Source organism: Malus sylvestris, chromosome 17 (assembly GCF_916048215.2).
Source record: "Malus sylvestris chromosome 17, drMalSylv7.2, whole genome shotgun sequence".
NCBI lineage: Eukaryota > Viridiplantae > Streptophyta > Magnoliopsida > Rosales > Rosaceae > Malus > Malus sylvestris.
In genome coordinates this window covers 28,821,282-28,837,177 of record NC_062276.1, presented here as the reverse complement: position 1 = coordinate 28,837,177, position 15,896 = coordinate 28,821,282, and the positions used below count along the sequence as shown (strand labels likewise).

The 15,896-nt window shown below is 39.0% G+C and overlaps 4 protein-coding genes across 4 annotated transcripts in view; 1 reads left to right on the top strand and 3 right to left on the bottom strand.

The window, feature by feature from the left end:
• Positions 1–11,349, bottom strand: part of LOC126612577 (G-type lectin S-receptor-like serine/threonine-protein kinase At2g19130) — a 42,620-nt gene extending 31,271 nt beyond the window's left edge. Inside the window, exon 1 of the mRNA XM_050281039.1 lies at positions 11,249–11,349. The gene's annotated coding sequence lies outside the window, so the exon portion shown is untranslated. The remainder of the gene's footprint in view (positions 1–11,248) is intronic.
• On the bottom strand, positions 920–5,565 carry LOC126611950 (G-type lectin S-receptor-like serine/threonine-protein kinase At2g19130). Its single transcript, XM_050280255.1, has 2 exons — positions 5,451–5,565; positions 920–1,536 (listed from the first exon to the last, which is right to left on the bottom strand). The coding sequence occupies exons 1-2, from the start codon at positions 5,563–5,565 to the stop codon at positions 920–922; spliced, it is 732 nt and encodes a 243-aa protein (XP_050136212.1).
• LOC126611949 (uncharacterized) lies at positions 6,522–7,352 on the top strand. The gene has a single exon (XM_050280254.1). It carries the CDS (start codon positions 6,522–6,524, stop codon positions 7,350–7,352), a length of 831 nt encoding a protein of 276 aa, XP_050136211.1.
• LOC126611948 (G-type lectin S-receptor-like serine/threonine-protein kinase At2g19130) lies at positions 8,062–11,184 on the bottom strand. Its single transcript, XM_050280253.1, has 2 exons — positions 9,514–11,184; positions 8,062–8,310 (listed from the first exon to the last, which is right to left on the bottom strand). Exons 1-2 carry the CDS (start codon positions 11,182–11,184, stop codon positions 8,062–8,064), a joined length of 1,920 nt encoding a protein of 639 aa, XP_050136210.1.
• Positions 11,350–15,896: the final 4,547 nt, after the last annotated feature.

Below are 15,896 nucleotides of genomic sequence, written 5' to 3'. Positions count from 1 at the left end.
AAAAAAAAAATCGAACAACCGGGTTGCCACCCATATGTGAACCCCAACCCAAAACGAAAAACAAATAAACCAAGGGTGAAATGAAGGACGAGTTGGAAGTGTCAACGACGTCGGTTTAAGCAACGATATTCACTAATGTAGTTGTTAGTGTCATTCATATTCGGTAGAGGTTGATATGTTATCGATATTTAGTAGATATTGTTGATATGACGTCTATATTTAGCACCAATACCTCAATATAACATTTGATATTCGGTTGAGATATCATCATTCATGTTGTTCAAGCCATTTCATGTATTATAACACATCACTTTCAACCCGCTTGTACCGTACCTTAATTTTTAACATTTCAGCTGTGTAATTTTAACCAGACGGCTGAAAGGTAAGAAAATAGGGCGTTGAACTTTGAAAGTTGAGTTGCAGTCCATGACATTTTAAACGTGTGGTCATCATTGCGGAGGATTCCGTGGTTGTTGACGTTACATATATAACTCAACATTCCCTGGGATTTGTCAAAACAGTAGAATTTCCAAAACATGTTTGGTACACTGTCCTTTCCAGTCCACGTTTTCCATCGAATATCCTTTATTTACATAGCACACTATTTTCTTTCTGTGAAAATGCTATTTGCTGGAATTCCAAATGTCTGCAGGAAAAAAGAAGTATGCACTATGCAGAAGGTTTGGGCCAAATAAGATTTTAATTGTTTATTCCTTTATTCAAGCAATATTCTAATTTAATTAGTGAAAAGAAAGAGAAGTACACGACAAGAAAGACTGAAGTTTGGAGAACTATTTCAACAATTTTTACATTGTAAAGTAAAACTACAGGGGAGGATGAGGGGACTCACAATCTCCTGCAAGTTAACAAAAATAAAGAACAAGGAAATTTGAAAGTTGGAAATTAGTAGCTTCTAAGTTTAAGCTCCAGATATAGTAATACTACTCGAGTAGCCACGCCTTGAATCCGTAGCAGTACTGGAAGAAATGTTATGGTAATGTATGGACTCGACTAGACTCTTTGAAAACCGGTCGAGGAACTGTGGGATAGGAGGTATGCCGAGATCTATGACTCCTTCCAGAAGTTGAACAACTTGCCCCATTGTCGGCCTATCGTTCTCGTCATCTTGAATGCACCAACAAGCTACTTTGCATGCTCTCATCACTTCTTCTTTGTTTGCATTACCTTCTAACCTGCAATCCAACAAGGTATCGACATCTTCTCCTTTCGTTAATACATTTGCAACGCGAGTGGGGAAGTAGTTTTGCAACCCATCATCCAAAAGATCTCTGTTTCTCCTTCCTGTTATGATCTCAAAACACAACATTCCGTAGCTAAAGACATCGGCTTTTGCTGTGATAGCTTCTCCTGATATCCATTCCGGAGCAATATACCCTCTTGTCCCTTGCATGGTTGTAATTATCCGGCTGAAGTCTCTGCTCACGAGCTTTGCAAGACCAAAATCAGCTATTTTGGGGGCATATTCTGCATCCAACAGAATGTTTTCAGGTTTGATGTCAGTGTATGATGCATTCTCTGTTGGAAATTATATATTATAGTATAAAATATTGTAATATATAATTTTCATAATTGAATGAAAAATAGTATTAACCATATTTTTTAGAAAGGTTATGTTATTTAGGTGCATTCCCTTGTTAAATGATGTATACTTATAGATGAAAAGTTACATCACTTTAACAAGAAGTGCTTGGGTTCTATATAAACTCATGAAACCATCATCATTAAGGTATAGAAAATTAGAGTTAATTTCTACTTTTGAGAAATAGGGTTTCCCCACTTTGTTTCTCTCATGCTTCGTGTGTCGTGTGTCAAATTCCGAGTCGTGTCTTGAGAGTACAGAATATATAAAGTTCGCCAGAGTCCGAAGATTGAAGTGCTTTGACTTCGGATTATAGATTACTGAATCCTGGGAGATGGACGCCTATCGAACTACAAGCACAAGAGTAGGGGCGAAATTCTATCTTTAGGACATTGCATTTATGCAAGCCTCAATCTTCAAGTTTGTCAGTTTTTCTAACTTTATCTCTAGTTGTTTATATTAATCACATATATAATTGATGTTGTGAAATTTCCTGTATGATTATTATCATTGAAGTTCTTGTGTTATTTTTCATATTTTCTAATATTGCTCCAACAATTCTTAAACAAGTTATCAATAATAAGAGATATTGCTTATTATCTCTTTTAAATGAAAATTACATTAGACATTGTTCTTTGCCTTATTTGACAAGCCATCATAATACATGCAAGAATTGCTAAACGGTGCATCCTGTTAACAACCTCGAACACCATCTGGTGATAGACTGAAACCATATCATCAGGTTCTTCAGCCCCAAAGTCCAAATGTGTTACGTTTTGCCTCTTTCTGATTATTAGGTTTCCTCAATAAAAACTGATCATTAATCCTTCTTAGTGCTAAATCACAAGAAGTAAATATTACCGCAAAAGACCCATTGTTTACAATATAAACAACTTTTCCACCAACTGCTATAAAAAATGCACAAGAAAATCCATCATGAACCGTTGGTGATTTTTGAATTCCTCAATGAGTGAAGACGTCTCACATTTTTCAGGAATTCTCAAGATTGAACAACAGATGTCATTCCTTTCTGCAAAAGGAACTTTATGCACAAACTGGGCATGATTCCCAATACCAAATTAACATCAAATTCAAACCCAATACAACGGTGTGGTCATATCTAATTAACCAGATAATGCAGATTTTGTATCATATCATTTCTTTTCTAACAAAAGAGTAAACATCAAACATGGCTTTTGAAAAGACATCTCATATGCAAACCAATTAACAGAAAACGATATGTCTCGTTTTAGGAAAGTTTTTGTGTATAGCAAATGTATACGGTGGTTGTCCACGAATATTCATATCAGTTCATGCATAAATGACAAATAAAGGATATACTAGTCTGTATAACACCCATCAGGCTTCAAACATCGACCTCCGCTTCCCTAGTTATCCTCAATCTAAAAATGAGTCTAAATGCCGCAACTCTTAACCTCCGTTAGTAAAGCATTCATAGAAATAAATAATATTGCAGTAAATTGTCTAGTAAAGTAACCGCATGCACCGCTTCAAACATGCTTTCAAACAAGAACAATAACAGCAGCATTCGCAAAAGATACAATACCTTTTGGATTAGACAGGTCAATTTGCAGTTATAAGGAAGTTGCCACTTTTAGTAACAGTTCCTAACAACCTCATGCCATTTCAAATATATATACAAATGGACAGCATAATCATTCATCAAGAATGTGTAGTCTAAGGCAGCGGTGCTGCAATTTCAATGTCAGATTTATACATGTCAAGTAATCAGACTTTTCCAAAATCTGTCACATAAATTGCGCACACACATTCATATTTCTAATTGTTCCATAGTGTATAAATATTCTATCTTTAGATTGTTGGAGCAATATTAGAAAATATGAAAAATAACACAAGAACTTCAATGATAATAATCATAAAGAAATTTCACAACATCAATTATATATGTGATTAATATAACCAACTAGAGATAAAGTTAGAAAAACTGATAAACTTGAAGATTGAGGCTTGCATAAATGCAATGTCCTAAAGATAGAATTTCGCCCCTACTCTTGTGCTTGTAGTTCGACAAGCGTCCATCTCCCAGGATTCAGTAATCTATAATCCGAAGTTAAAGCACTTCAATCTTCGGACTCTGGCGAACTTTATATATTCTGTACTCTCAAGACACGACTCGGAATTTGACACACGACACACGAAGCATGAGATAAACAAAGTGGGGAAACCCTATTTCTCAAAAGTAGAAATTAACTCTAATTTTCTATATCTTAATGATGATGGTTTCATGAGTTTATATAGAACCCAAGCACTTCTTGCTAAAGTGATGTAACTTTTTATCTATAAGTATACATCATTTAACAAGGGAATGCACCTAAATAACATAACATTTCTAAAAAATATGGTTAATACTATTTTTCATTCAATTATTAAAATTATATATTACAATATTTTATAATATAATATATAATTTCCAACATTCTCTGCAACTATGATGAAGATATGCAAGTCCTCTTGCAGTCCCAACTGCAATGTGATATCTAGTTTTCCAATTCAAGACGATCGGACTCTTCTGGAACAAAAGAGATTCTAGAGAACCATTTGGCATGTAATCATAAACCAAGAATCTTTTTGAAGTTTCTACACAAAATCCGTGGTGTGGAGCCAAAAATAATTACAAGGTGACACGTGGATTTTTTAGTAAAAGATGACCAAACTACCCTTGAGACACACCGGGATTCCTACACGCGAGCAGCTCAAAAATGCTTCAAAAAGGTAACAATTCAATATTCGTCTCATCAAATTCCCTTTTTTGCAAAGTAACCTCCAAAATAATATTAATTGGTAAATTAATAGATTAATTACCAAATTAATCCATTAATTACCTATTAAATTATACAATTTAACCTAAAAATTGTTAAAGGGCTGGCCACTTCCTTTTCATCCTCACCTTTCTCACCTTTCTCCATTTTATTACCCCATTTATACAAATAAATAATTTTGTAACCTCCCATTTACTTCTTTCATACTTAATTAGCCAATAAATTGGCTAATTAAGCCAAAACCATAACCACAAAATCCCTTGAAAAACTGGCCACTCCTAGCCCTATAAATAGGCTCCTATTTTCACCAAACACTCATTCCAACACTTTGGCAAAAATCCCAAAAAACTCTCCAAATACTTTTCTCTCTAAATTCTAACTTTGACATCGGAGGTTCTTCGGCCAAAGCCCCCCCATTCATCGTGAGCACGTGAGACTCTTGGCCTTGACCTAAGATATTAATTGTTTTGTAGGTGCAATTTTGTCCAAGAAGAAGAAGGTGGAAAATTGCATCCACAAACTGGTGCTTTCATTAAGAGTTGAGATTCACACTCGTAGGAGACTCTCGCGCAAAAAGTTTTTTCTCTATTTTCTCTATTTTCTAGTCCACTTGTATTTTTCGTACGTTCTTATTATTAGAATTTTTTATTTGCCAAGATTCTTTGATAAAACGTAAAAGAGAAATACAATGGCTAGAAATTTAGAAAATTCCACAAGTGAAAATTCCAATATTCAAGAAATGGGACCGCAGCGATCCACGAGACTAAACGTGATCTTAGGGGGAGCAGCACCACCACCACAAGGCTCCACCATGGCAACCACCGAGGTGGCCACCATGGAAATCACCCGCGGTGAGGTCTATGGCTCCACCACTACGGCCCAAGCCATGCTATCCAAGGCCCACGCCACCAAAGCCACGACCCGAACCATGTCACTCCATGCCCAACATGAGCCCAATGCGTTTCCAATTCGAGCCCAAGCATCGCATTTGCATGCACCACGCATTGAGTAGCCTGCTCCCGTGACCCAACCTACTTCCGTAATCCAACCTGCTTCTGCAGCCCTGCTTGCTCTCGCAGCCCAACCTGCTCCTACGACCCAGCCTGCTCTCATAATCCAACTTTCTCCTACAGCCCAACCTGCTCCTGTAGACCTGCCTCCCATGGTTTCCTAAACAGCTCATGTTAGCCCGAGAATATCTCAACTATCCGGAGCAACAATCAAGCCGGGGGCATTTTCACCATATTTCTCCGCGGATTTGACATTTCCCAATTCAAATCTTGCACCCGAAGTCTACCACACTTCCATTGCTCAATGAGGCACATTCCTTCCAAGGTCTTCCAATCCAAATGGCGAACAACACTTGTCTCGACAAGTCATAGAGTTGACGAGCACCCTTGCACAACAGACAACCTTGGTGAATCAACTCTTGCAACGCACCGAGATCCAACGTGCCCTAGACGAGGTGTCCCTAAGTAGGACAAGGGCAGATGAACCTCTCTACCAGCGTCCCAGCAAACAGCCTATCAACCAGCCACGATCCGAACGTTTTGGTAGTTTACACTCCCACTTAGGTCTTTGGGATAACGTATACTCTTGTCTTAGCGCGCGGAGGAGCGTGCATTCCTAATCAAGCCCATGGGCGAGCATACATTCACGGTTGAGGTCACACTCCGATTATCAACATGGATAACCTTCCAGGCAAAATGTTCATTCATAACTAGGCTCGCAAGAAGCATTCTCTACCTCACATCGAAGTAGACAGCACAGCAGACGAAGAGAAGCAGTTACTTAATCCGACTCAAGTTCAACCAGCAGTTTGTGAACAGCCCATTCACTTGCCAGATACATGCCACATGCACCGCAGCTGCGATATGGAGGAGTTGAGCATAGGGAAGAGCGGCCCAAACCCATAGGTCACGATCAAGGGCAGTCGAAAATTCCATTGCCCCAGCAGAGGCAAATTCAAGAAGAAGTTGATAGGTTCCTAACTGAACGACTACGCAATTTCCAAAGAAACAAGGCTGCTGACGATGCGCTTTGACGAGACATGACCAACATAAGTATGTCACCAATCACGAATGAGATCGAGTGGATAGATCCACCTCACGGGGTTCACTATGCCTCACTTCATTCCGTACAAGGGAAACGAAGATCCGGATCGACATCTCAAGTATTACTGCAATACCATGATCCTCTACAGGAATAACGATGTGCTTATGTGCAAAATTTTTGCCATAACTCTACAAGGCGAGGCGCAAGACTGGTTTCACACTCTACTGCCGCAGTCGATCCAGAGTTTTAACGAACTTTCCTTTGTTTTCCCTAAGGAGTATTCGTCTAACCGCTCAATCGAAAGGACATCTGACCATCTCTTCAGCATCGTAAAAGACCCTTGGGAGACAATTTGTGACTATGTCAAGAGGTTCAAAGTGGAGAAGGCCAAGATTGTTGGTTGCAACAAAGACATAGCAATGGCAGCATTCAGAAATGGGCTTCCCACCGAACATCCTTTATTCAGAAAATTAATCATGGGAGAAGAATTGACCCTAGCAACTTCGTATGCTTTGGCAGAAAAGCATGCATTATGGGATGAGGCCAAGCAGTCTAACAAAAACGAGTCGGAAAAGAAGCACATGGAACCTTCCCTGACCAGAGAATACTCAGTGCTTGAAACATTCACCAAGTTCACAGTTCCAATCGGCCAAATTCTCCGCAAGCTCAAGAATGAACCTTGGTTTGAACTGCCGCCACCCATGAAATGCGATCTTACGAGGCTAAATCATACAAAATATTGCGCATTCCATCAAGGACTAGGCCACACTACCAACGACTGCCTGAAGTGGAAGCAGTACCTTGAGAAGCTGACAAATGAGGGCCGATGCCACGAGTATCTTGACAGGTCAACAAAACGGCCTACACAATCAGGGGTAGTTCCCATCACCCCCTGAACCACGTTTGGATTTTTTCCAAATAAGTTCGAAGACTCAAGCAGCTCGACGAACAAGGCTTCACAAGCCGAAAAATATCCAGTTTGTTATGTAGTTTATACCTTCCAGCATAGTTGATTTATTTCTTTATTCTCAATGAAGATTCAAGAAGTTATTCATAAGTCTGGCTCAACTGCTGTCCACAACAACTGCTCAAAACCCTTTATGGGTCTGCTCTCCAGTGTGAGAAGTTAAACTAATTGCTCTCCAGTGCAATAGGGTAAACCAATTCCTTGACACCCAAAAGGGTATGCTCTCCAATACGAGAGGGTAAACTAATTGCTTTTTAGTGCGAGAGGGTAAACCAATTCCCCGACACCCATATGGGTTTGCTCTCCAATGCAAGAGATTAAACCAATTTCTCTCCAGTGCGAGAGGGTAAACCAATTCCCCGACACCCAAAAGGGTCTGTTCTCCAGTACGAGAGGGTAAACTAATTGCTCTCCAGTGCGAGAGGGTAAACCAATTCCCCGACACCCAAATGGGTCTACTCTCCAGCGCGAGAGGTTAAACTAATTGCTCTCTAGTGCGAGAGGGTAAACCAATTGCTCTCAAGTACGAGAGGGTAAACTGATTGCTCTCCGGTGCGATAGGGTAAACTAAATCCCTGACACCTATCTAGGTAAGCTCTCCAATGCGAGAAGGCCACATAGTTCAAAATATCGAATGCTTAAATATCACTTAAGTAACAAATGGTTAGGGAGTAGCAGCCACTTTTACACTTAACAGTTCGCTCATCTGACACTTCATCTTCAGCAACTCCGATCTTGGCAGCTTCATCCTTGACTGCTCCATCTACGGCAACTGAGAAATCAAACTCAAGCAGTTTCCTCATTTTTGGCAAGCAGCCCAGACGTGGCAGCCCAAACCGTTGTCCATGCCACGCCATTTCCTCGGCCCATGCCGAGCCAATCCTTGGCTTCAATCAAGCCGAGCAACACAAACAATGGCCCCTGCCACACCACCTCATTGGCCCATGCCAAGCCGACTCCTAGCTCCTGCCAACCGATGTGCCGCACCGCCTCGACGGTTGCCCCGTGGCAGCACCTCCCAAGAAGAAGATAAGGAGAATTAAGTTTTCCTTACATCGGTGCGGCGTGGAGAAGACAAAGAAAGCAACGAAAGACGGTTCTTTGCACGGACAAGATGTATAGATTGCTAGAGGAGGGGGAAGAAATATCCTCTAAGCTTTCTCTCTCTTGCAGGGTAGAATAAATCGCTCTCCAAAGTTGATTTAACAACCCACTTAAGGTGGACTTAAATAGGCTTTGAGAGAAATTTATTTCCCTTTCCTAGAAAGATCTAATTTCACATTAAGGAGGGAATCTACATTAAAATAGGAAGCAGTCCTAAGTTTCCTAGAGCAAGAAGATCTCTACATCTGCTGCCCTTTCCTACGAGCAGCCCAGCAGGTGTAGGGGCATTTGTGGAGCCAAAAATAATCACAAGGCAACACGTGGATTTTTTAGTAAAAGATGACCAAACTACCCTTGAGGCACACCGGGATTCCTACACGCGAGCAGCTCAAAAATGCTCCAAAGAGGTAACAATTCAATATTCGTCTCATCAAATTCCTTTTTTTTGCAAAGTAACCTCCAAAATAATATTAATTGGTAAATTAATAGATTAATTACCCAATTAATCCATTAATTACCTATTAAATTATACAATTTAACCTAAAAATTGTTAAAGGGCCGGCCACTTCCTTTTCATCCTCACCTTTCTCACTTTTCTCCATTTTATTACCCTATTTATACAAATAAATAATTTTGTAACCTCCCATTTACTTCTTTCATACTTAATTAGCCAGTAAATTGGCTAATTAAGCCAAAACCATAACCACAAAATCCCTTGAAAAACCGGCCACTCCTAGCCCTATAAATAGGCTCTTATTTTCACCAAAACACTCATTCCAACACTTTGGCAAAAATCCAAAAAAACTCTCCAAATACTTTTCTCTCTAAATTCTAACTTTGGCATTGGAAGTTCTTCGGCCAAAGCCTCCCATTCATCGTGGGTGCATGAGGCTCTTGGCCTTAATCTAATGTGTTAATTGTTTTGTAAGTACAATTTTGTCCAAGAAGAAGAAGGCAGAAATTTGCATCCACACGTGGAGACGAACAAGATTAATGTGCTGGACCTTTCCAAGAGTCCTCACTTCTGTAAGAAATTGCTTATCTGCTTGCTTTGGACAGTTAAACCTCTTCACTGCGATGGCGGTATAACTCTTCAGTGTCCCTCTGAAAACAGTACCAAAGCCTCCTTCCCCAAGTTTTTCAGAGAAGTTCTTGGTTGCGTTTCTTAGAACCCAGTACTTGAACATTGTCAAAGAGCCTTCATCTGCCTCAGACCTTTCCCCAGAACCGGAACATTCATTCTTGGCAATTACCACAATAACCAGTAAAACACCACACAAACCTCCAAGTACTCCAATGACAATCCAAAAGGTTTTATTCTCTCTCTTCGCCTTTGGTTCCTCTGATGCTGCAACCCGAAGATGCAACTCTTTGCCGACTGTCTCATCAGATGTAAGTTGTTTTACATTGAACAAATCCCCTTTCCAAACCAAACACCCACTATCATAAGCAAACGCTGTACACGAGCAATCACTCAAGCACGCCGATCTACACTCATCGATGTTCTTACCTGCTAAAGTCTCGGGATTCTCAGGGAAGCGCAAATCGGGTATCACCACAAATGTGTCATTTCCTCCACTGCCTGCACTGCATTCTAAAACGGTTTTCCTCACGCACCCTTCCGTGTGATCCTCCAAGTCCCAGTCTTTTGGAGCTCGCGGTTCAAACCCTTCCAAGCATACACAAAGAGGCACTTGTTGCTGGTTGCAAATACTAGAAGCACCGCAGAATCCATATACCTCGCAATGTTCGGAGGGTCGCAACCAAAATGAAGTCCACTGATTATAGTCCTTCCCCCACTTGTAGGCCCTGAACTGCCCGGAGATATCAAGCATGTACCGGATAAAGATGTCGGGGAAAACAGCATCATAAGAAACATAACTCCCAAATTCATAGGAATTATAGCTGACATTCGTGACCAAATAATTCAACTGAATTTCCGGAACATACTCAAAAATCTTGCCTGTCCAAGGCCCGCTGGTCCAATACATTTTAGTCCCATTATACATCAATAGAAAACTTGTTCCGTTTCGTTCGATCTGTAGAGAGAAAATCCCAGGTGCTGGGTTTTGTGAGCTTCTCCAGGGAGTGAGGGTTAGTTTCTCATTGGTCAGCTTGTTGTATCCAAGCTTCCCGCCCGGCAGCCAAGTGTCGGTCGGGTGATCGAAACTCTGCCATATGACAGCAGACGAATTCAAAGCATCTGTTATGACAAAGTTGCCATTGTCAAGGAGCATTGCTGCTACTTCACTGGTAGAATTAGAAGAAACTGAGGGATCACGAGATGTTGACCAAATGGAAGATTTGGATTGGTCGAGCAGTATTAAGGTTCCGTTTGGGAAGAGTTGAAGGGAGGAAGAAAATGGATCGGAAACAGGGTGGTTTCTGTTGGCCACCCAAACAACGGTTTTTTGTAGTTTTTTGTACCAGATGCCTATGTAGTGGTTGTGGGAGTTACCTGGAGTGAAGAAACCAAGCTGGAATATGCCGCGTGGTGATGAGCTGATTGTTTGGTTGCCGGGAATAGATTGGCCTTGGGAGATGATGTTGCCAGACGCCGTCGACACATGGGCGGCTTTCAAGTTCAAGCATAACACAAGAACCACAACTGATGACATGTAACTGAGTTTGTTCCTGCTGCTATTCATCATATTCATCTCTTCATAAACTGCAAGAACCTCTATATCTCTCTCTAAGAGTAGGACTGAAGCTTTACTTTACCCCTCTCTCTCTCTCTCAAATGTTCTAGCCACCTTTTTGTTATAAAAACTCAGGGGAGGGATAGATATTTGTTCTCTCGGACATTGCTGTGTTGTGTTACAATATGGACTAGTTTTGTGGTCAACCGTTTTTCAAAGACAAGATCCCTATATTCTCACAATGTTAGGTTACCGTCCAGGATGAAGGGTGGTGATTGATTCCACCGCCCACCCCCAACCATTCTCTTGTCTACATCTGAAATTAAAAAAGGAAAAGAGGAAAAGATGCAGATGCTCTCCCCATTTTCCATCCCATTTCTTTCTTCACCTTTTGTTTTTTACTTTTTTTGGTCTCCTCCTCCAACGCAGAATAGGAGCAAGGTGGACGATGGGATGTGATTAAAAGGCTCCTAATTGATGGAGCAGTTCAACTCATCTTGTCTTAAGTGGATACATTTATTCCTTATCTTCCACTATTATTTGGAGTTTTCTTATCTTATAACTTAGGTTTTCTTTTTTTGGTTAGGAATGATATGTACAAGAAATCTTAAAAAAAGTGGTGAAATTAAATATAATTTATATTGTAAGTGGTTCATAGTTCAATTGGTTAAGTGCATTCGCTCATGCATGCAGTCGAGGTTTCATGTTTGAATCTCATTTCCGTAGTTTATATAAATTTAATGTAAATTATCCATAAATGCGGGTAAGGCTAGTCGACATTCACCTCTCCCAGACCCTGCGTAAAGCAGGAGCCTTGTGCACTAGGTACGACCATTTGTTAACAAAAAAACTATGGGATGTGATGGATCAAGATCCTCTCTTGAGTTTAGGAGGCTGAGCCTCACCCATCGGACAATTAAAATTTGATTCAACAACTACAAACAGAGAGCCCTATTAGCTTTATAATAAAATCGTCAGTCACACTTGCCATGTTGGCTTTATAGTTCGAATTCATTTGGTTTAGATCTCAGGTCAACAAAACAACTCATTGTATCATTTATCATATTTACTTTGATCCAAATAATTTAGTAAATAATCTCAACTTGAATTGGGCTATGAGTCATTCTCCTTTTTAATTCAATTTCTCGATTTCTAATTATGGATTAATAGACATAGCATAACTCTAGTCGTGATCCATCAGCATCATATGTCAATTTCCTTCTTAATTCAGATCCTTCAATTTTAATTACAAAATAATGAAGATAACATAACTCTAGTCGTGATCCATAGCATGTGTCAATTTATACTGTCCACTCAGAGCAACAGGAGACTCTAGATCGGCCCTCGATGTATTTTATCTTATGTCTACAGTTCTTTATGCTCAAGGAGTTCCAACTTCCAATGTAAAAATAGGTTTTGCCCAAATATTCCACAACAAAATATAAAATAAAAAAGGAATTACCTAATAAAACAACAGCTGCGACGCCTAATTTGAATTAAATAAACGCATCAAATGTTTTGTATGATATCTTATAGTTGAACTTTGTCGCCTGCCAGTGCTAGTAGTGCATGTCCTTTTTAAACTAAAAGGTCATTGAATATGTATTGATAGTTTACAGAGAAATGTTCTTTCTGCTGGATCTCAGCTGAACCATTTCCACAAGGAGTTGTGTGTAAAGTATACGCCTAGCCAGTGGCGGATCCAGGAATCTTACCCCAAGGGGTCGCAGTGTAAAAGTTCAATAAGGATAGCGCGCGTAGCGCGAAAATTTTTTTTAACAGAAACGGCATGCATATCGTCATTTCATTGGGATAGCGCGACTAGCTACTCCAAAATCCTTGTTCAAAGGTCCTGAACGTACAAAAAAAATATCTAAGAAGTCTAAAATTTAGAAACACATTAAGCATATATGCCATATAACTTAAGATATTTTGAATAATTATATCTAATTTTTCAAAAATAAAAATAAAAATAAAAATCTATTGGATGGTTTCATAATAAAAAAACTAGAAAGCAATGCCAGACATCCCCAAACTACGTACATTGCTATCATCAAAGAAATCCCCTAACCAAACACACGTGGCTTAACGCGCTTAACGTGCTGTCAAGTTATATGGGTGGCTTACATTTGTAAATGTCTGGCATTGCTTTGATGATAGCAATGCAAACACCTCCAACGGTCAGAAAAGCATTGCAAACACCTTCCATCACTCACATTAGCAAGAGACTCACAAACAGAGACCATATTTTATTCTTTTTTATTCTTTGCTTTTCCCCATCTCTAATATAAAAATTTAAACCTGGGTATTGACAGCCCATTTTTCCTTTTTGAAAACGTCAACTGCTATCCAAATGTGATTGGACAAAATTATAAAATAAATTTTATGGGAAAGTTTGAGATGGTCACGTGAGAAGGAAAGGATGAGAGAGAAACTCATCTTCTTCCTCCTTTCGTCGCAAGAACAGAACCTGAAAAACTTAGAAATTCCAGAACACTGCACTCGTTTTGCCCAGGTTGCTTTTAAAAAAAAACAGGCGCGCAGCGCCTTCTCCTTCATCTTCGTTTTGCCCAGCCGCTGAGGAGCCTTTCGTCGAACAGTTGGTGTGCAGCCAAGGGGTCGCACCAGTCAGCTCCAAGGGGTCGTTCCACCATCTCCAAGGGGTCTCTAAGGTAGTTTCCATGGCTTCCAAGGGGTCGTGTGACCCCATTGACCCCACTGTGGATCCGCCTCTGCGCCTAGCAGTATATTTAATAGAAAATTAATGAAAATGGCTTGAAAACTTTGAGTTTTAAGGACAAAATAAAGGGTAAAGTGAATAGTACCATGATTGACTTTTTAGTGTAAAAATGTGATTTTTCGTTAAAGTAAATAGTATCGGATGCTTTTCGTTAAAGTTCTCGATATTTAACCACTTAAATCTCGACATTTGTTATCTTTTACAATTAAACTGTCATCCGGCATACTTCTTAACAACAACCAATTATTGTGTGTATCATATTTACCATGCTAGCAGCGTAACCAACTATTTAAATCTTGACATTGGTCAATTTTTTACAACTGCCAGGTGTAGACATTTCTTACACTAGTTTAACTTTTTTTTTTTATTGTTTTGCTATTTATACCAATGCCTAATGGATATATAGTTTTTGTGGTGATTGATTAGTTGGAAGATAGTTTGTATGGTAAAAAAAATCCAAATTTAAAGCCTTGTCTAAAGTCTAGGTAGCAAGATTTTTTTTTTCTCGCGGGTGAACAAAAGAAATGACTTAAAATTTAGAAAATTTGGACAAAAGACTTCTAGGCAGCAAAGATTAATTGGGGAGACCCATGGCTTACGTTGAGATTTATACAGAAATAACTCTGAGCTTTGCTAATTTAGGATTTTCCCTTGTGGCTTTGTAGTAGCGATGGAAAATAGCGGCAAAGAGGGATGGAGAAAATAGCGATGAATAGAAGAAAGGGGAGAAATGTAATTTTCGACTCGCACTTGCATGCTAATAATAAAGAGAAAACAACATTTTTAAATTTTGTATGAATTCTAACAGATTTTACAACAAATGTTTAAATTTTATTTTATTTTTTTATCACAAAAACTATCTTTCAACTACTTTATTATAACTATTTACCCGATTAGGACCTTACATCAAAGACAACACCACCCAATTCATGCCTGCCTTTTTCTTTTTCTTTTTCTAATACAACCCCACCCACACCTTGTTCTTGTCAATGGAATCAACGATTTCAACAGTCACCTTTATATATTGATACACCTTTTTAATATGGGCATGCGCATTTTGCAATCCTTATAGAATATGAATATTTTTTCTTAGTATTTGTTTGAGTGTGGAATCAGAACGAACCCAAATTGACCAGATGGGAAATTTCAAAAGATAGAACTTCGTTTCATCATACAATAAAATATAAAAGGGCTAATTTGGTTAAACTAATTGTCACCATACTGTGAATTAGAGAGGGCGACAGGACGGGTATTAAGCAAATGAACAAATTTAATTTTTTAAACCTTCCACATCCATATCAAAATAATGAGATAACACTCTAAAGCTAAAGGAACTTCATTCATGATCAAAGTTCAAACACTTAACAAATGGGCATCTGAAAAGCAAAAATTGCAATATAACGAGCAAGAAAACATTCTTTGACAACAAGTAGCGTCGACTCTGCAAATGAATTGACAACGAACCAACGTCCATACCAATATGAATTTTATGTTCAACATCACTAGCAAAACTAACAAAAATAGCCTCGTAAACCCAAGAAAACCGGATAGCATACCAACTTAAAAGTAAAATAATCACTAAGAGTGACTCAAAATAACCTCACTAAAGAGGTACTTATTGATGAAAATACTAAAACGAAAAACAAATTTGCATCAATTCATAAGAACAGGAAAACCTAACCTTCGATCTGGATGTTCACATTCTATCTGGATACCACAGACGGGTTGCATGTTAGATATACGCTCTATGTTGGAGGTTCCAAGTACGGCATATATTAGGAAAACCTAACCTTCATAATATGCTTGTGTAAGCCATAAGTAATTGGAAGAATTATGTAGGATTGTTAAGATGACGGCGGAATCCTTGTGCTCAAATTGATTTTCAAAACTATTTTCTTTTGTTTTCTTTACCTTCCTAATTTATTTAATTGTTTTTAATTAAATTCGTTTTTATTATTTAGGTCATAAAATCACCATTTTCCAAATTTTG

Bases quoted from the DNA above. Each gene is read 5' to 3' on its own strand.
- LOC126611950 (XM_050280255.1), bottom strand. From the start codon at position 5,565: ATGGGAGGCAGGTCTACAGGAGCAGGTTGGGCTGTAGGAGAAAGTTGG. The intron at 1,537-5,450 runs GTTGGATTACGG...AATTTCCAACAG, and splicing joins AAGCAGGGCTGCAGAAGCAG to AGAATGCATCATACACTGAC.
- LOC126611949 (XM_050280254.1), top strand. From the start codon at position 6,522: ATGCCTCACTTCATTCCGTACAAGGGAAACGAAGATCCGGATCGACAT.
- LOC126611948 (XM_050280253.1), bottom strand. From the start codon at position 11,184: ATGAATATGATGAATAGCAGCAGGAACAAACTCAGTTACATGTCATCA. The intron at 8,311-9,513 runs GTTCGTCTCCAC...GCTTGATTGAAG, and splicing joins AGGTCCAGCACATTAATCTT to CCAAGGATTGGCTCGGCATG.